Source organism: Sinohyriopsis cumingii, chromosome 6 (genome assembly GCF_028554795.1).
Source record: "Sinohyriopsis cumingii isolate HCF-2022 chromosome 6, ASM2855479v2, whole genome shotgun sequence".
Lineage (NCBI taxonomy): Eukaryota > Metazoa > Mollusca > Bivalvia > Unionida > Unionidae > Sinohyriopsis > Sinohyriopsis cumingii.
Window position 1 is genome coordinate 6,912,537 of NC_142966.1, and position 21,227 is coordinate 6,933,763.

Consider the following 21,227-nt stretch of genomic DNA (forward strand, 5'->3'; position numbering starts at 1 on the left):
GGTATCTTCTGATTGGGTTTTCCTACCATTTGACAAGTATGACAAGATCTGCAGTATTTACAAATATCACTTTTAATTTGTGGCCAATTTGTGACTGAAGTGTCAACAGTTTTTTGTTGAACCACAGAAAATAATATTTGGATGTTTGAATTCTGTAAATTTCAATAACTATCTTTGTCCAAGAATTAATTCAGAGCACAAGTATTTCCAGGGAAAAATAATCTCTTAGAATCCAAATAATTTTTGAAGAAAAATTAAAATTAAACTCCAACTGGTCACAACAACAAAAAACACCTTGACATCTAAGTGTTTAAAGCTTAACTGAAATTATTTCTCAACACATCACTATTAAATCTGGCTACTACACAAAAACTTCAGGTAAAACCAGAATTTTGAAATAACAACATAGAAGCTATTTATATGTGTAAAGTCATATACTCCCTGTACAGCCTCGATTTCACTCTATGAATCCCACACTAAGAGCACAAAAAAATAAAAAGGGTATTTACGTTATATCTTGAAATAAGGGCAGGAACTAAGTCAGCTTTATATACAAAGTTCAAATATTATGTTTTTGAAAAACTGAACTCCTGTTCTGAAACATATCAAATCCAGTAAATAAAATTACATTGCAATAGCTTGTAAAGAAATAAAAAAAAATTAAAAAATTTAAACTTAACAGACAATTAAATCAAATCAAATATAAATTAAATTAAATATACATAACAATATATATATATATATAAAGAATACAACTCATATGTCGAATAACAGTCCTTTCAAGTGCATTGGATCCAGCAAGGGATCACATCTGTCAGGGATTGATTAAGATAAATGTAACAAACTGACTACGAACAGTGCAAAACTAGTATCTAACTAGCCTAAACTTTTTTGCCTCTTAATGAGTCTTTTTTCAAAGGCAAATGCAAAACAGAGAAACAACAAATATAAAACAAAATCCATTGTCTTTGTAAAACTGTACATGACTATGACTTGTTGCAGATGCTGAAAGATATTTTATATTGACCTAGAAATCGATGAGCCATAACGTCATCTGTTATTTTATGTAAATTTATGTACGTGCAAATTATATCCCGTATATTTCATTGTTGTAGTTGTAATTATAGGTTATTGGGTGACTAATAAGCAAATTTAGAGAATTATTGAAAAGAGAACATGCCAGCTGCAAAAAGGTAATTTTATTTGTGAATGGCTGTCATTTTCTAGTCTTCTTGGTTTGAACTACTTGTGCTACACTTTTTATACTACATAATATTAGTACAGTTCGTTGACATATATATACACACACACACACACACACACACACACACACACACTACTTTTGCTACATTCTGTGTCCATTTTAACATTAGAAATGTTGAACAACCATGTGCACCATGTTTGATACCTTTATGACTAATAAGTGTTATCCTTTGGAAACAAAATATTTACTGACATTGACAGATGGACAGAACTATATACAGATGCTGACAGATGGACAGAATTATATACCAACACTGACAGATGGACAGAACTATATACATTGATAGATGGACAGAACTTTGTACAGACACTGACAAATTTTCTGAACTCTATACACTGACAGATGGACAGAGCTATATACAGACACTGACAGATGGACAGAGTTATATACAGACACTGACAGATGGACAGAGCTATATGCAGACACTGACAGATGGACAGAGTTATATACAGACACTGACAGATGGACAGAGCTATATACAGATAGAAATGGACAAATGGACAGAGCAGTATTCAAACACTGAAAGTTCAACAGAGCTATAACTCTCTACCTGTGAATATTGTTGTTTTTATCCCATTTTTAACACGCCAAATGGTTTAAAAGTTGTGCTCTAGGAAGAAAGTTAAAAAACGCAAAGATACAGATACACATTGCAGTAATTGGATATCTTTATGACCCACACCAACCCTAAGTTATATTTTAGATGGGGAATGATGCAGGATACCAAAGCCTTCATTTTGTCATGGATTTAAACCAGTCATTTCATAGCATCTTTCTGTAGCATATTGGCAGCGTGTCTCTGCCTTGTTAATTCAAGTGGCTGCCATCTTTCTGGTGAAAATACATGGTGGACTCATTTTGAAATGGAGCTTCATCAGCTCTTTCAGTGATTACTGTCATCAAAATGTGTGAGTTTACATTATTATTAAAGGAAAAGAATATCTGTTTGAATACCTTGTTATCTCCATGCTTTCAGAGGAAAGGCAAGGATGTTGCCTATCCAGTCTTGCATGAGTATTCATGCATGTGTATTTTCATATTACAGACTTGAAAACTTGTCATGTGTTAGTGATCTGTAGATGTTTACTAGAGTTTTACAATTTTGATCCGTCTTCAGATGGCAGACCTTGGGCATCGAGGACACATGCATCTGTATATTTGTATGTAATTTGCATCAGACCCAGGTCATCGAGGACACATGCATCTGTATATTTGTATGTAATTTGCATCAGACCCAGGTCATTGAGGACACATGCATCTGTATATTTTTATGTAATTTGCATCAGACCCAGGTCATTGAGGACACATTGCATCAGACCCAGGTCATCGAGGACACATGCATCTGTATATTTGTATGTAATTTGCATCAGACCCAGGTCATCGAGGACACATGCATCTGTATATTTGTATGTAATTTGCATTAGACCCAGGTCATTGAGGACACATGCATCTGTATATTTGTATGTAATTTGCATCAGACCCAGGTCATCGAGGACACATGCATCTGTATATTTGTATGTAATTTGCATCAGACCCAGGTCATCGAGGACACATGCATCTGTATATTTGTATGTAATTTGCTTCAGACCCAGGTCATCGAGGACACATTCATCTGTATATTTGTATGTAATTTGCATCAGACCCAGGTCATCGAGGACACATGCATCTGTATATTTGTATGTAATTTGCATCAGACCCAGGTCATCGAGGACACATGCATCTGTATATTTGTATGTAATTTGCATCAGACCCAGGTCATCGAGGACACATGCATCTGTATATTTGTATGTAATTTGCATTAGACCCAGGTCATTAAGGACACATGCATCTGTATATTTGTATGTAATTTGCATCAGACCCAGGTCATCGAGGACACATGCATCTGTATATTTGTATGTAATTTGCATCAGACCCAGGTCATCGAGGACACATGCATCTGTATATTTGTATGTAATTTGCATTAGACCCAGGTCATTGAGGACACATGCATCTGTATATTTGTATGTAATTTGCATCAGACCCAGGTCATCGAGGACACATGCATCTGTATATTTGTATGTAATTTGCATCAGACCCAGGTCATCAAGGACACATGCATCTGTATATTTGTATGTAATTTGCTTCAGACCCAGGTCATCGAGGACACATTCATCTGTATATTTGTATGTAATTTGCATCAGACCCAGGTCATCGAGGACACATGCATCTGTATATTTGTATGTAATTTGCATCAGACCCAGGTCATCGAGGACACATGCATCTGTATATTTGTATGTAATTTGCATCAGACCCAGGTCATCGAGGACACATGCATCTGTATATTTTTATGTAATTTGCATCAGACCCTAGTCATCGAGGACACATTGCATCAGACCCAGGTCATCGAGGACACATGCATCTGTATATTTCTATGTAATTTACATCAGACCCAGGTCATCGAGGACACATTCATCTGTATATTTGTATGTAATTTGCATCAGACCCAGGTCATCAAGGACACATGCATCTGTATATTTGTATGTAATTTGCATCAGACCCAAGTCATCGAGGACACATGCATCGGTATATTTGTGTGTAATTTGCATCAGACCCAGGTCATCGAGGACACATGCATCTGTATATTTGTATGTAATTTGCATCAGACCCAAGTCATCGAGGACACATGCATCTGTATATTTTTATGTAATTTGTGTTGTCATTTTTCAGAGTTTTATTTCTCGTGCAACTCTTTCTGCATCAGTGAATATGGGAATTTGAAACCTTGGGCTATGATTGAAGTTTGTTTGTGAATGTGCACAATGGTTTTAAAGTTTTGATCCACCCCTAAAAGGGTGGAGCTAGGAAATGTGAATGTTGTCCAAGGTCATAAGTCAGAAAAAAAATGAGATCCGCACCATATAATTACATAATACAGTAAAACCTATCTTGAAAGACCACTCCTGCTGCAAAATAATTGTAGTTCCTTAAGTCAAGTGGTTTTCAGGTCATAACACTTTATAATCGGTAATGAATTCAGAATCTGGTCTCACAACAGGTGGTCTTCTCAAGTCAGGTTTTATGTTATTTACCTGACATAAATATAAAAATATAGATATTGCACTGAAATTGGCCCCCTGGGCCTTTTCTTACCTATGTAGGACATGGATTGAGGGTGGAGGTGGATCAGACAAAATGAGGGTGGGGGGAATATGATTTATAAGGATTCTTGAGATTATCCCTGAGAGTGGGGGAAATAGGATTTATAAGGATTCTTGAGATTATCCATGAATAAAACACCTGTCTGCATTGTACCACATACTTAAAGTCATGAATAAAACACCTGTCTGCATTGTACCACATACTTAAAGTCATGAATAAAACACCTGTCTGCATTGTACCACATACTTAAAGTCATGAATAAAACACCTGTCTGCATTGTACCACATACTTAAAGTCATGAATAAAACAGTAGTGCTGGAAAATTATGCAGTGGAATTTATGGACCTACATCGGACACAGTTGTGCATGTCATATTCAGAGAAAATACAGTAAAGTGCAATAATAATAATATTTCACAGTAAGAGGCACTTGGACACGTTGATCAGTGTATACATGTAATTATTCTCCAACATATACAATCTACTCTTTTGGTCCCACAACACGTAGGGGCCCAGAGTTGCCGAGTGGTCTAAAGCGCTCATTTTTCCGGATCACTGCCATCACACCTCTCTCTGCGTGGGTTCAAGTCCAAGGCTTGGCTAGCGTGGGTATGTGGGAAAGCCTGCCAGTAGTTTCTCGTGGGTCGGTTGTTCTTCCCTGGGTTTTCCAGGATTCTTCCTCCACCAGTTATACTGGCTGCCATGTATAGCCTATCTTGTGTTGAAAAATGGCGTTAAACCCTAGAACAACAACAACCCACAACACGTTGATCAGTGTATACATGTAATTATTCTCCAACACATACAGTCTACTCTTTTGGTCCCACAACACATTGATCATTGTATACATGTAATTATTCTCCAACATATACACTCTACTCTTTTGGTCCCACAACACATTGATCCATGTATGCATGTAATTATTCTCCAACATACAATCTACTCTTTTTGTCCCACAACACATTGAATTGATCAGTGTATACATGTAATTATTCTCCAACATATAATCTACTCTTTTGGTCCCACAGTACATTGATCCATGTATACATGTAATTATTCTCCAACATACAATCTACTCTTTTTGTCCCACAACACATTGAATTGATCAGTGTATACATGTAATTATTCTCCAACATATAATCTACTCTTTTGGTCCCACAGTACATTGATCCATGTATACATGTAATTATTCTCCAACATACAATCTACTCTTTTTGTCCCACAACACATTGAATTGTTCAATATGTACATGTAATTATTCTCCAACATATACAATCTACTCTTTTTGTCCCACAACACATTGAATTGATCAGTGTATACATGTAATTATTCTCCAACATACAATCTACTCTTTTTGTCCCACAACACATTGAATTGATCATTGTATACATGTAATTATTCTCCAACATATAATCTACTCTTTTGGTCCCACAATACATTGATCCATGTATACATGTAATTATTCTCCAACATACAGTCTACTCTTTTTGTCCCACAACACATTGAATTGTTCAATATGTACATGTAATTATTCTCCAACATATACAATCTACTCTTTTGGTCCCACAACACATTGAATTGTTCAATATGTACATGTAATTATTCTCCAACATATACAATCTACTCTTTTGGTCCCACAACACATTGATCATTGTATACACATAATTATTCTCCAACATATACAATCTACTCTTTTGGTCCCACAACACATTAATCAGACCTGCAAAGATTCAGCTTGCTGGATCAGGATTTGTGCATTTCTCTGGAAATTTAGCTGAAAAAGGAGATGAAGGTCTATGCTATGCATATGTTGATAGTTTTCAGTGATTAAGCAGTACTTGTCCACTTAAACTAAATCACAATATTTCTCATAGAACAATCCCAAGGACCAGCATTGTAAATATTTTTGAAACATCGAGGTGAGATTATCATGGTATAATCTTTCTGTTGCTGTTGTTGTAGGGTTTAATGTCATTTTTCAGCACTTGATAGGCTATACGTGGCGGCCAGTATAAGTGGTGGAGGAAGAACCTGGGAAAACCCTGGAAAGAACCACCGACCCACGAGAAGGTACTGGCAAGCTTTCTCACATACCCACATTTGCTGAGCCCGAGACTCATACGCACACACACATGTGAGATGGCAATGATCCATAACAGTGAGCACTTTAGACTACTTGGCCACTTGGGGCCACCTAAACTTTTGGTAAATATGTATATATTTTGAATTGTAACAAAAATGGGGGCCGTGGGTAGGCTCTCTTAATAGTCTTGGCTTGTTATGGGAGAAATAAACTAATATCTTTGTGGGTAAACTGTCCTTTCTGCTTTCATGCTTTTGTTTTATAACTGCACGCTTTGGGTTGTACGTTTGTTTTTCCAATATACACATTTGATAAAATTTATAATTTACATGTGCCTTAGCTGCTTTACATAATTTGAGTTCTTAGGCGATTAACATGATTGTAGATTAAATTTCAACAAATTAATGTCTGCAATATCTTGTAATTTTATCAAGAGATTATGTGTTTCTCTAAGTTTTACAGAAATGACGGGAGACTGTGCAGTTCGTATTCCATTTATAATCCATTTGTTAGCACATTTGTCAAACCTTTCCCTAGCGTCTGTGTCACAAATGAAAAATATTTGTATATATCATAAGAGTCATAATGTTTTGTCAGTTGCCTTTTTAAAAGCAAAGCTAGAATGTAGGAATCTGTTTCATAATTGAAGAAGCTGTACAGAATTTTGGAGGAGTCATCATGTAGTTTTTATACCCTGGTCATATGCATATATAAATGACCTAAGTAAGTTTTCAGAATTAATCGTACAGCAGTATCTCGACATTTTACACTTTTTGAACTTTTGGGATTTACCAGATTTTTTTAAAATAATTGCCCGACATATTTGATGTAGATGACCTGAATATAATATCCTTTAAGGCATAGTAGCAGTTTTTCTAGAGTTAATATTGTTACAGCCATTTGCAGTTTGAAACATAGATATCTTTCTGTCGCAAACGGTTTTAAACACCTAAGCTTCAACCTTTCCACAAGGTATTTGTCAGAAGAGATCAGGAATCTAAAACTTTTTTTTACAGATAGGTATCTAGTTTTGAGTTTTTCAAAGGTTTTTAAGTTTGGAAGTATGATACCAATCTGCCATAAAAAATTGCTGCAGTTGCTAACAATATAAAAGCCTTTGACAACTCTAGAAAAATCACTTAACAGCAGTTTAGCAAGTTTGACAGAAAGCATGTATCAAATGATAAAATATAGCTGCATTTGCTTAGCTAGAAAAGGGATGGGGGCTGAGTGCTCACCTTAACCAATCACTGCCATGTCACCTCTGTTCGCATGGGTTCAAGTCTCAGGCTCGGTCAGTTTCAGTACGTTAGAAGGCTGCCATTAGCTTCCCATGGATCGTTGGTTCTTTTGAAGGTTTTTCCTAGGTTCTCCACCAGTTACACTGGCCACAATGTACGAGTCTATAAGACCTTAAATCCAAAACATTGGATGTGTTAAATCTATTATTTTCTTCTCTCTTGCAAACTGCCAATTCAGTCAGTCAGATTGCTGGATTCTAAGCATAATTTTAAGTGAAGACCTAAGTTTTCGTGGTGAAATCCAGGCCATGATTCAATTTCATCAACACAGTCGTAAATCAAGTCTCGACATAAGACATCAACACAGTCTTAAATCAAGTCTAGACATAAGACATCAACACAGTCTTAAATCAAGTCTAGACATAAGACATCAACGCAATCTTAAATCAAGTCTAGACATAAGACATCAACACAGTCTTAAATCAAGTCTAGACATCAACACAGTCTTAAATCAAGTCTAGACATAAGACATCAACACAGTCTTAAATCAAGTCTAGACATAAGACATCAACACAGTCTTAAATCAAGTCTAGACATAAGACATTTAATGGGGCAATTTTAAGTTGGACTTTAATTCAGCCAGTTAGATTGCTAGATTTAAATTTGAGCATAGACTTTAGTTTTGTTGTTGAAATTTAGGCCAGCTGTCTAGACTTGTGTTTGTGAAGTTGATATTGGAAATGCTGTATTTTGTGGAAAAAAATTAGTACACATTTTATTCATAAGTTTTTTTAGTCATTCAAGTATTTATTGGTAAAGAGAACATAGTTTAAAATCATTAACAATAGTGAAAAATTGCTAAATTTTCATAAGGAAAATGTTCTCTCTACCAGATAAGTGAAGTACACCAAGGTCATGATTTTGTATGGATTTATTAATGATTTGTATGGATTTATTAAAGATTTGTATGGATTTCATTATTATTTGTATGGATTTCATTATTATTTGTATGGATTATAATTTGTATCAGTTGAAAATTAGATATGCAAATTAGATATGGTGCAGTAGTAGTAGCATTCATCACCAGAAATATTTGAAAAAGATGAATTACGTACAAGTGGAGTTTAGTATTTTCAGTATTAAACAATGACAAAAATCAGTAGACACCAAACTTTAGGTAGATGCCAGTACCTAGAACTGACAGACATGGAAATAAATCTGGGGAAAAAAAACACTTTACAAAAGGCTTGAGCTATCTGAAAGATTTTAGATGTGCTGTGATTATTGTGTATTAATATTTTGGGTTGCAAAGTAATTGATGATAGCACAATGTTATTACCTGTATAATTTATCTAAGTGGAAATAGGACTCTTATTTATTGTGATATGGTTTTGGAGTAAGTTGTACATGTGTTCAGGACTCATGGAAGTCTTTGCGATATATGAATGTGTACATGGGTCCTGGAACTTTGAGTGATTAGTGGATGTGTACAAGGGTCTTCGAAGTTGAAGTGATTTATAGATGATGGGGACCTGGAAGTTGGAATGATTTGTTGATGTGTACAGGAGTCTTGGAAGTTGGAATGGTGTGTAGATGTGCACAGGCATTCTTCAACTTGCAGTAATATTTAGATATATGCAGGCATCCTGGAAGCCAGAGTTGAGTATGAGAATAGGAAAATTGTTAGGTGGATGAATGGGATAAATAACAAATAAAAAGACAAGGGACTTAGACTTTAAGGTTTGCATGAGATATATAATTCAGAATCATTTACCTGTGTGTGGATTTAGTATTGGTATTGTGGATACATTTTACTTTACCTGTACAAATTCTCACCATATGCAACAATAGTACATGTATTTTCATCTATACACAATGTACTTATTTGCAGATGACCTGTCTGAGCTGTCCTTACAGACAGAGCAGTTTGCCCAGAAACACATCAAAGTGTTGGAGACTGGAGCACAGAGCAACAACATTTCACCCGATGGTTTGACAAGTAGCAGTCGTTCCAGCAGCTATTCCAGTATCGTCAGCAGTGGTAGCAATGGTGAAAATGGCAGTGGCAAGGTCAAAGGTGACAAGAGATTCACTGGCACTTTTAATCCTTTCAATGAGACAATTCTTTCAGGTAAGGTTTCTTCTACTTTCTCAATACTTTGTGGGTAGGAGGATGTTTCTCCAGGGTAGAACACTGATGGGAGATACATATATCATTATGCTTGTTCCATCTTTTATTACAGCAGTCACTGTGCACATAAAATGAAAATTGTCCATCATCCCTTGAGGATTTTTTCACAGTAATCAAAACAGATATTAATTGCATTACTTGCAGTTGTTTAGGTTTGTGTCTTTTTTGTGCACTTTTTATTTAGCACAGGTATATATTAAGTAGTTTGGTTTTGAGCAAAACAAGGCATTGTTGTAAAAAGAAACATCTACTTCAGTTCATCTTATTGTTATTTATTTAAATGAAAACCAGTTCCAGGTTGAAGTTAGAGTGATGACTCATTTTTGTTGTGCCTGTTCTGTTTAATCTTGCAGATGAAAGAAAGCTTTATTTTAACTGTTCATAATTGTATCCTTGTGTAAGCTGTTTTAATAGCCAGAATAACTTACCTGTTGCTATTGCTTAGGTTATACTTTTTCATTTAAAATAACCTTGTGCATTTGATATGATACATCCTCCCACGGATTGGAGAATTGTCAACAAGTCATGGTCCACTCGTGCACACCCAGATTAGTCTTCTTTTGTAAAGACGCCATGCTAAGCGTGTCTGATCTGTGACCAGGAAAAGCTCTTCACGTCATTGCGGTCTTCAAATATTTTAATGTTAAATATTTCCTCTCTGTATACACTTTATGTGCCAGTCACACCCATTCCTTTTCAGAAATTTGTTTCTTCAAGGAACTTCATAGTTTACTATGCTGTATCACACCCATAAGGGTTTTGGGTATACTTATTTGCATTATTATTTATATTGGTGACAGATAAGTCTTGTGTTAAGAAAAGAGGCACTTCCCAAACAGGCAGGAATTGTGTATTCCTTGTTTTTAATTAATTGTTTAAACACCATATTCTTTGTTTTTTCACCTTTGTATATTAATTTTTGTTCTCATAAACTCATGTGACATCATTATTGCAGTGTATCTGCAAACGTTCCTCAATAAAAATTTAACAATTGAATGTTTTACTTTAATGTAAGAAAATATAGGTATATTCTAATTGTTTGCATTGTACACAGATGTGTTAATGGGCTGGGGTGTATCTAGCACACACCATATCAACAACAGGTTGTCCAAAGCGGATATTGAAACTGGAGCTTGGCATGTCCACCTATTAAAACAATTAAAGACAGAATGCCCAGCTTTTGTTCACCATAGTTTCTCATGCTGGTCTATTCTCAGATACTTCATTTAGGAGGTCGTACTGAATCCAGCCACGTTACAACCCATGCTGGAAGCTGTTATCAAGACTTCCCATCATGCACTTTCTGTAGCAATGGCATCATCAGCAGAACGTTTGCACATCAGCCATCATGTTGCATTACACTTCTGGAACGTCTTACTTAAAGTAAAGACCCTCTATGGACTGATTCATTGGAATTTGAGACCCACTTTGGATAACTCTTTCTTACCATGACTTCAAAAGATCTAAAGGATTATCAGCATTGATCCTTCATACCCAAATCTAGCCCATCGAAATTGACCCAGAATTGTACATTGTTTATTTGTGATAGGAGATTCACACACAAAAATTGCATAACCATCAATATTGGTTATGACAGTGCACATTGTGTGATCCTTTTCAGTTTTGAATTATATTTATCATATATTAAAGTGAATTCTTTGTGGACACCTCAACATACCATGAGCCTGTTTTTAAAGGACAGTATTTATGAACCCTTTTCTTTATTTCATTTAACCTCAGCTTCTCTGTACACCTTGTATGTGCAAATGGAACAGACTTTGCAAGAAATGTATATACGAGATACGTTTGTATTTTTTTTTCAGCTGCCATCAGCCCCAACACAACCAAGGCTTTAGCTGTCTCTAGCAAACTAAGAAATGCATGGACCAGCTCTGCTAGCCCTACATCTAATGAGCCAGGGTGAGTTGTTTGCCCATGGTTGGTCACCTGAGTCCACTTTTATTGAACTTCAGATAATATTTACTGTGTACTATGTGTAGGATATGGCCAAGTTCAAGATGACCAGTGTTGTGCCTGCTATTGCCTTTTTAAAACAAGGATTGTTAAAAATTGTCATGGTGAGAAACAAAGTCAGCGTTCAGTGCATATTTGTGTTCAGAAGCTGTCTGTAATGCCAGATTTGTATGAGAGGTAAATCTTGTTTCGATAGTAAAAGCTGTCTATTTAGGGGATGAGGGGGAGACAGATTTTTCAGGTGTTTTGGGTTGTATATTTTACTAACAGATTTAGCAAAATATTGACATTCACAGAAAATGACCACTTAAGGAAGATATAATAAGTGTTCCATCATCCATCCATCTTTCTTTTAGTTATTGCTGATTAAATTATGGATTTCACACAAAAACGTTGGCATTGGCTTGTACAAAACTTTATCATTTAGTTGATGTTGCTAATACCAGCACTACTATATCACACTGTTTCTCAGAAAGAAAGGTAAAGGCCCCAAGTCTTGAAAATATCAAGATTATATTGTTTTTACAGAAAGAATTATTAAGATAAATAATTTAATGTAGGAAATGTTTTGTCATTGGTATTTTACAGAAGTACGTTTGGACTACCAGCAATCCAAGAGACAAGTCGGACCATCAGCACTACAGTGACTACAGGTTCCTCACCAGACTCTTTTGGACCTATATCCTTCAACTTTGGATCTCATAGTATGCCATCTTTTTGGATAGATTAAGTTTTGTTAAGACTGACAGGGCAGATGTGTAAAGATTGACAGATAGGTATTTTTTTACACTGGTTTTGAGAAGTGGTTGGAAATGAGAATCATTTTGTCACTGTATCCATTTCACAGTTGGTCTGCAAATGTAGAATAAGTCAAATGAGTCCTCCTGTATGTCACATAATAGATGCAGCCTTTATGTCACATATTAGATGCAGCCTGTATGTCACATAATAGATGCAGTCCAGAGATGGGTCATGTAATGATGTTCCAGGCAAAAAGAAAGTCTTGGACTTAAATGCGGTTTATATAAAGAAATTTGATCTTTTCAAGATTTTACCTGTTTGACCTTTATAAATGGATACCTGAACTTACTCAGCACTAAGAGCCAGTATTGTGCTGATGTGCCACTAAACCTTTTACATTTATACATACCATATATCAAAGTATCCATCTGTACCTCAGTTCAGGCTGTAAATGTTTTTATCAGCTGCCACCAGTCTTACACTTAAGGTGCATTTTAGTAAGAACACACGGTCAACTGTGACATCTTTTTCAGGATTGAATCATCTTTACACTGCCACTCTACCCTTCCACCACTAAAACTTGAAATGATTCTGTTTAGGCTGGACTAATCCTCTTGTGGCAAAAGGAGATTTCTTTTAATTAAAGATACTGACAGGAAAAGTAAAATCCAGGTGTATTACAGACTGCAGACTGACTTTTTGCTCAAATGATTCCATAAATGGCATTGGTTACTGCATTGTTAAAAAAGAAAATGTTAGCCTGCGCCCCCCGCCCATATTAACTATTAGACATAATGCAGAAACATGTAAATTCAATCCTAGAATTTTCAAGTGTACAATTTCAGGCATTTTTTTTAAAAATTTCTGCCAGTATTCATGAATAGTTCAGATATATGGAAGTCAGTTAGCAATAACATCTGTACAAAAATAATACTTTGAGTTTTTTTTTTATTTTCACCAATATAGTTAGAGACTTGCACAAGTGGCACTGGTGATCACAAAATTACTCCCTATTATGATTGTTGAACAAAGTAGAATGCTGAATAGATTCTGCCACCGGTTGGTGTTGTTGTTGTAGGGTTTAACACCATTTTTCAGCACAAGATAGGCTATACATGGCAGTCAGTATAAATGGTGGAGGAAGAACCCAGGAAAACCCCCCGGAAAGAACCACCAACCAACGAGAAGCTACTGGCAAACTTTCTCATTGGCGGAACCTGAGACTTAAACCAATGCAGACAGAGGTGAGATGGCAGTGATCTGTAATGGTGAGCACTTTAGACCACAGTGCCACTCAGGGCCCCCTGCCGCCAGTAACTTCCTCGTCAGAGGAACCAAGACAGGTTGAAAAGCTAATTGCTTTATTTATTGTTTGAACAGAAGGTAGGTTTTGTACTGATTTAAAGTAATAACTTGAAATTGTGTTTTTTGACAGCCTTTCTTTTGAATACCCAACCAATTTTGTGCTGTTTTATGTCTGACGGATCCATGGAATTTTCTCACCAAAAGGGAAGGAGACTCAGTTTTTCTCATTTTTGAATTTCTCTTTATTTTTGTCATACTTGAATATTTTTCATCTTGTTTATTTCATCATATGCTAAGCTTTTTCAAGACATAACAGAATTTCACAGAAGCCTTTGATCTTATTTTCAGGTCCAGTTGCAACAGACCCTTCTTTTGGACTTAGCAGTGACACTTATGACCAGAATCAAACCATAATGCAGCGACTACAGTCTGACCGACGTCGACGTATCCGTGAGCATCAGCTTCGCATCTTAAACGGTCAGTTGCAGAAACATTTTGCTTCCCTGTGGACGTAGTTTGTAAAATCCTATAGGATATTCTGAGACTTTTAAATACTGAGATACATATAAGATAATGGAAAACACTGACTGACCTTTTGATGGCTACTGACAAGTGAAATGACTTTTGTGGCAACAATTTTACAAATTATGCATTACGTGCATGGGTGGTGGAAGCTTTATTAAATGATAATGAAAATAAATAATTATTTTTTCAGGATAATGGATTTATCCTGCCAAACAAGTGTAAGCAAATCTCTGGAATGTCCAAAATTCGCATGGCCCACCTGAAATTGAGGTGTAATGTCCAAAATGCGCATGGCCCACCTGAAATTGAGGTGTAATGTCCAAAATGCGCATGGTCCACCTGAAATTGACGTGTAATGTCCAAAATGTGCATGGTCCACCTGAAATTGACGTGTAATGTCCAAAATGTGCATGGTCCACCTGAAATTGAGCTGTAATGTCCAAAATGTGCATGGTCCACCTGAAATTGAGTTGTAATGTTCAAAATGCGTATGGTCCACCTGAAATTGAGGTGTAATGTCCAAAATTCGCATGGCCCACCTGAAATTGAGGTGTAATGTCCAAAATTCGCATGGCCCACCTGAAACTGAGGTGTAATGTCCAAAATTCACATGGCCCACCTGAAATTGAGGTGTAATGTCCAAAATTCGCATGGTCCACCTGAAATTGAGGTGTAATATCCAAAATGTGCATGGTCCACCTGAAATTGAGGTGTAATGTCCAAAATGCACATGGTCCACCTGAAATTGAGGTGTAATATCCAAAATGTGCATGGCCCACCTGAAATTGAGGTGTAATATCCAAAATGCACATGGTCCACCTGAAATTGAGGTGTAATGTCCAAAATGCGCATGGTCCACCTGGTCCACCTGAAACTGAGGTGTAATATCCAAAATGCGCATGGCCCACCTGAAATAAAGCTGTAATATCCAAAATGCGCATGGTCCACCTGAAATTGAGGTGTAATATCCAAAATTCACATGGCCCACCTGAAATTGAGGTGTAATATCCAAAATGCGCATGGCCCACCTGAAATTGAGGTGTAATATCCAAAATGCACATGGTCCACCTGAAATTGAGGTGTAATATCCAAAATGCGCATGGTCCACCTGAAATTGAGGTGTAATATCCAAAATGCGCATGGTCCACCTGAAATTGAGGTGTAATATCCAAAATGCGCATGGCCCACCTGAAATAAAGCTGTAATATCCAAAATGCACATGGTCCACCTGAAATTGAGGTGTAATATCCAAAATTCACATGGCCCACCTGAAATTGAGGTGTAATATCCAAAATGCGCATGGCCCACCTGAAATTGAGGTGTAATGTCCAAAATGCGCATGGTCCACCTGAAATTGAGGTGTAATATCCAAAATGCGCATGGTCCACCTGAAATTGAGGTGTAATATCCAAAATGCGCATGGCCCACCTGAAATTGAGGTGTAATATCCAAAATGCGCATGGCCCACCTGAAATTGAGGTGTAATGTCCAAAATGCGCATGGTCCACCTGAAATTGAGGTGTAATATCCAAAATGCGCATGGCCCACCTGAAATTGAGGTGTAATATCCAAAATGCGCATGGCCCACCTGAAATTGAGGTGTAATGTCCAAAATGTGCATGGTCCACCTGAAATTGAAGTGTAATATCCAAAATGCGCATGGTCCACCTGAAATTGAGGTGTAATATCCAAAATGCGCATGGCCCACCTGAAATAAAGCTGTAATATCCAAAATGCACATGGTCCACCTGAAATTGAGGTGTAATAACCAAAATGCACATGGTCCACCTGAAATTGAGGTGTAATATCCAAAATGCGCATGGCCCACCTGAAATTGAGGTGTAATATCCAAAATGCGCATGGCCCACCTGAAATTGAGGTGTAATATCCAAAATGCGCATGGCCCACCTGAAATTGAGGTGTAATATCCAAAATGCGCATGGTCCACCTGAAATTGAGGTGTAATATCCAAAATGCGCATGGTCCACCTGAAATTGAGGTGTAATATCCAAAATGCGCATGGCCCACCTGAAATTGAGGTGTAATATCCAAAATGCGCATGGTCCACCTGAAATTGAGGTGTAATATCCAAAATGCGCATGGCCCACCTGAAATTGAGGTGTAATATCCAAAATGCACATGGCCCACCTGAAATTGAGGTGTAATATCCAAAATGCGCATGGTCCACCTGAAATTGAGGTGTAATATCCAAAATGTGCATGGTCCACCTGAAATTGAGGTGTAATATCCAAAATGCGCATGGTCCACCTGAAATTGAGGTGTAATATCCAAAATGCACATGGCCCACCTGAAATTGAGGTGTAATATCCAAAATGCGCATGGCCCACCTGAAATTGAGGTGTCAAAGTCCATGTGATAAACTAGTCATATTATGGTTATGGGACAAACTGTGAGATAAATCGAATAACAACAGGAGCATTTTATCTCATTTGCTTTAAGTTTTATTAAACGTTTTGAACCACACATTTTTTTAATGCAACCAACCTTCCTTTCTTATTGTTGATACAAAGTCGGCTGCTTGTAAACATGGGTACATGTTGTTTTCATTCCTGTGCTACAAAAAGACAAATGTCCAATCATTACTGCAGTTATTTATTCACTAAGTAAAATAGGCTCTGTCTTTGCTTTTATGGTAAAAGTTGTGATAAATATAAAAATTATACAGTCTATTGCTGTATTTTTTAAGGAGAAGACTGGCCAGGTTTTGATGTTCCACCCATGAGAAGTGAAAGCTTGTGGGACTCTGAGTACAATCCCATGAATGTGAACAACGTATGGCCTACAACTAGTGTCTCTCAAGTTTCCACCCCAGCTGTGAGTATTTATTTATTTATACCAGACCTTTAAGCATCATCATTTCTCATTTATTATTGCAACTTTGAAAGACGAGATATAGGTATTACTATTCCAGTAATGCTCTCATTATTAGCATCAACATTAATAGATGTCAATATTCTAATAATGATCTCATTATTAGCATCAACATTAATAGATGTCAATATTCTAGTAATGATCTCATTATTAGCATCAACGTTAATAGATGTCTATATTCTAGTAATGATCTCATTATTAGCATCAACATTAATAGATGTCAATATTCTAGTAATGATCTCATTATTAGCATCAACTTTAATAGATGTCAATATTCTAATAATGATCTCATTATTAGCATCAACTTTAATAGATGTCAATATTCTAGTAATGATCTCATTATTAGCATCAACGTTAATAGATGTCAATATTCTAGTAATGATCTCATTATTAGCATCAACGTTAATAGATGTCAATATTCTAATAATGATCTCATTATTAGCATCAACTTTAATAAATGTCAATATTCTAGTAATGATCTCATTATTAGCATCAACGTTAATAGATGTCAATATTCTAGTAATGATCTCATTATTAGCATCAACTTTAATAGATGTCAATATTCTAGTAATGATTTCATTATTAGCATCAACATTAATAGATGTCAGTATTCTAGTAATGATCTCATTATTAGCATCAACGTTAATAGATGTCAATATTCTAGTAATGATCTCATTATTAGCATCAACTTTAATAGATGTCAATATTCTAGTAATGATCTCATTATTAGCATCAACGTTAATAGATGTCAATATTCTAGTAATGATCTCATTATTAGCATTAACATTAATATGTATCACTATTCCAGTAATGATCTCATTATTAGCATCAACATTAATAGGTGTCAATATTCTAGTAATGATCTCGTTATTAGTATCACCATTAATAGGTGTCAGTATTCTAGTAATGATCTCATTATTAGCATCAACATTAATAGGTATCACTATTCCAGTAAGGACCATAGCATCAGCGTTAATATTCTTTGTTAAAGGCATTTTATACCACTTAGAGCAGAGGTGGTAAGATCTCTAGTATGTTCAGTAGCCTACATTTTCAAAAGACAAGCATTTTATACAGTTAAAACCATAAGGATTGATAATAAAACTGTAAGTTGGTACAAGGTTAAGTAAAACATTTAAAAATTACTCCAAGTACATAATAGTAATTATGTAATTATGTTCTTTTCTATTTTTAAAATTTTTTTTAACATAAAGTACTCAAATCAACTAACTGTATTTTAAATTTGACAAACAGTTTAGTGAAACTGTTGCTATCCTGTGGCTACAAACATTAGAAAGCTAGTTTTAGTTTTTTCAAAATAAATAAAGAAAACAATGTACCATAAAATATAAATGAAATGAAAATAAAACATTAAGCCTGGATTAAAAAATCCTAAGCTGGTGCTTATACCACAATGCCACTCTGCAGTTTATACTTTAATACAGTAGTCCCTCTCTTGAACGGCTCCCCTGACCAGCAGCCACCGTCTTCTTACAGCCAGAATCCCTTGGCACCGACAAGTTTGTGTTCAAAAGTACCCCTTAAGAACAGCCAGCCCCCTAACGCAACCAGTGGCCAGCATATTAGTACAAAAATGTAAAATGTTCCCCTTACAAGCAGCCACTTTTACTGAAAGAAGTGTTGACTAAAGTACATGTAACACTAAGATTAAAATTATATTATTGTCTGTAAAGGCTGATGTTTACAGGAAATGGGCTCAGCATTGTTATGATAGAGTTTTGGGCTTCACACATCTGTTGAGTTCTTCTCTTTGATGATTACAACCAGACATATTTGTCAAGATCATGACAGGGTCAGCATAGGTTAAAAATAGATTTTGTGCATTAACACACACACACAGAAATTACCTTGAACAAAACAGAATACCAGACAAAGGCCGAAAAATCATGTGACAGCACATCGCTTTCTTTATGAAGAAGGCATTTTGTCCACTCTACAAAAGTTTCATCTGCATAATTAAATCACACACAGTTAATTACATCGGAATAATTCATTACAAAGCATTAACATGTCATCACATAAACTGAGATGTGTTATTTTAGAAAAAAGTCGGTTATTCTACTCCACGACATCGGGTGAGGTGGGGAGGGGGGACATGCTGAAAGATTTTATGTAGAAAAGACTCAAATAAAGCAATTTTATGTTGAAAAGACTTGAATAAACAGTGTCATAAACAATAAGGAGTTTATTCAGCAGCATTTGGAAAATGGAGTAAACGGAAAGAGACTTGTGTCTGTACCAAGATTTAAATGACGTTTGTGAATGGTATTGCAATGTGTATGACAACAGTACCCACTTGCGTATCACACTTATGCGAAGGATAAGAATGATTAATGTATATTCATTCGAAATAAGTCTATTATTATAAGAAGAAGAACCCTTTAATAATTAATGTTACTTTTAAACGAAGATATTAAATGCTTTGAAATAGGTAGCTTTCTTACTATGTACATTATACATACTTCTCACAAAAAATTTAGTCCCCCTCTGGAAAGGCCACCCATCTTATAAGGCCACCTTCCCAGTGCAGAAGGGGTGGCTGTATAAGAGGGGGACCACTGTATATGCTATAATGCAGTGTTTCTCAAACTTTTTTGTCTTGTGGCGCACCAAAAAGATCTAAAAATTTCACGGCACACCTGAAAAGATTGAACAATTTGTGTGGTGAAGAACTTATTTATTTTTACATGTATATTTAATTTTAAATTTAATGTGAAGGATGTGCCTGCTTTCGAGAGCAAATCAGATTGAAACAAGGCTCCAAAGTCGACAAACAAGCGCGCATTTCATCGTTGGTTTTAAGAAGTCTCTCTCTTTTTCGATTTGATTTCAGTCAATGCTGAAAATCCAAACTCGCAAAACCACAAAGACACAAATGGCAGAATTATTTTGATTGCTTTTGAACTGATTGCACTATTCATGTTACTTTTTTAACTTTTGCGACATTGATTTACCATTTAATTTTTCAATATGTTCAAGGTTTCAAAACGCCAGCAATTTTAAATATTTTTATAAACTCCCACGGCACACCTGCAGATCTCTCGCGGCACACTAGTGTGCCGCAGCACACAGTTTGAGAATCACTGCTATAATGTGTTATTCAGCAGTCACTGTGGCAGTTTGTATTCCCCTTCCATATTGAAATGAAGAAGCCTGAAGGATATAAAAAGATGCACATTACATACTTATTTCATTCATAAATTTGTAATTAATTTTAATGGATCACCAAAATAACTTTGTTCGTATCAACAATTTACTGTATTCTAAATGCAGTACAAGACACATTCTTGCGAACACAGATTGTCCGGCAGTTGAATACAGTGTAAGACATATTCGCGTGAACACAGATTGTCCTGCAGCTGAGTGCAGTGTAAGACATATTCTAGTGAACACAGATTGTCCTGCAGCTGAGTGCAGTGTAAGACCTATTCTAGTGAACACAGATTGTCCTGCAGCTGAGTGCAGTGTAAGACATATTCTAGTGAACACAGATTGTCCTGCAGCTGAGTGCAGTGTAAGACCTATTCTAGTGAACACAGATTGTCCTGCAGCTGAGTGCTGTGTAAGACCTATTCGCGTGAACACAGATTGTCCTGCAGCTGAGTGCTGTGTAAGACCTTTTCGCGTGAACACAGATTGTCCTGCAGCTGAGTGCAGTGTAAGACCTATTCGCATGAACACAGATTGTCCTGCAGCTGAGTGCTGTGTAAGACATATTCTAGTGAACACAGATTGTCTGAGTGCAGTGCTAGAAAGAAGTATCAAATACTTGGTTTGCAGTGAGAAAGGAAACAAAGAACCAAGTTTGTTTTTGATGAGAAGTAGATAAATTGCAAATTTACCATTACCTGGA

At 36.1% G+C, this 21,227-nt stretch overlaps 1 protein-coding gene across 3 annotated transcripts in view; it reads left to right on the plus strand.

Annotated features, from left to right (window-relative positions):
- The window catches only part of LOC149796321 (transmembrane protein 131-like), a 197,579-nt gene that overhangs the window by 167,931 nt on the left and 8,421 nt on the right, over positions 1-21,227 (plus strand). For all 3 annotated transcript variants that reach the window (XR_016421660.1, XM_089960972.1, XM_089960973.1), the window contains 5 exons: positions 9,617-9,856; positions 11,740-11,836; positions 12,479-12,594; positions 14,285-14,413; positions 17,169-17,296. Coding sequence is in view for 2 of the 3 variants with exons in the window: in XM_089960972.1 (XP_089817098.1) it covers positions 9,617-9,856; positions 11,740-11,836; positions 12,479-12,594; positions 14,285-14,413; positions 17,169-17,296 (710 nt within the window). In the remaining variant the exon portion in view is untranslated. The remainder of the gene's footprint in view (positions 1-9,616; positions 9,857-11,739; positions 11,837-12,478; positions 12,595-14,284; positions 14,414-17,168; positions 17,297-21,227) is intronic.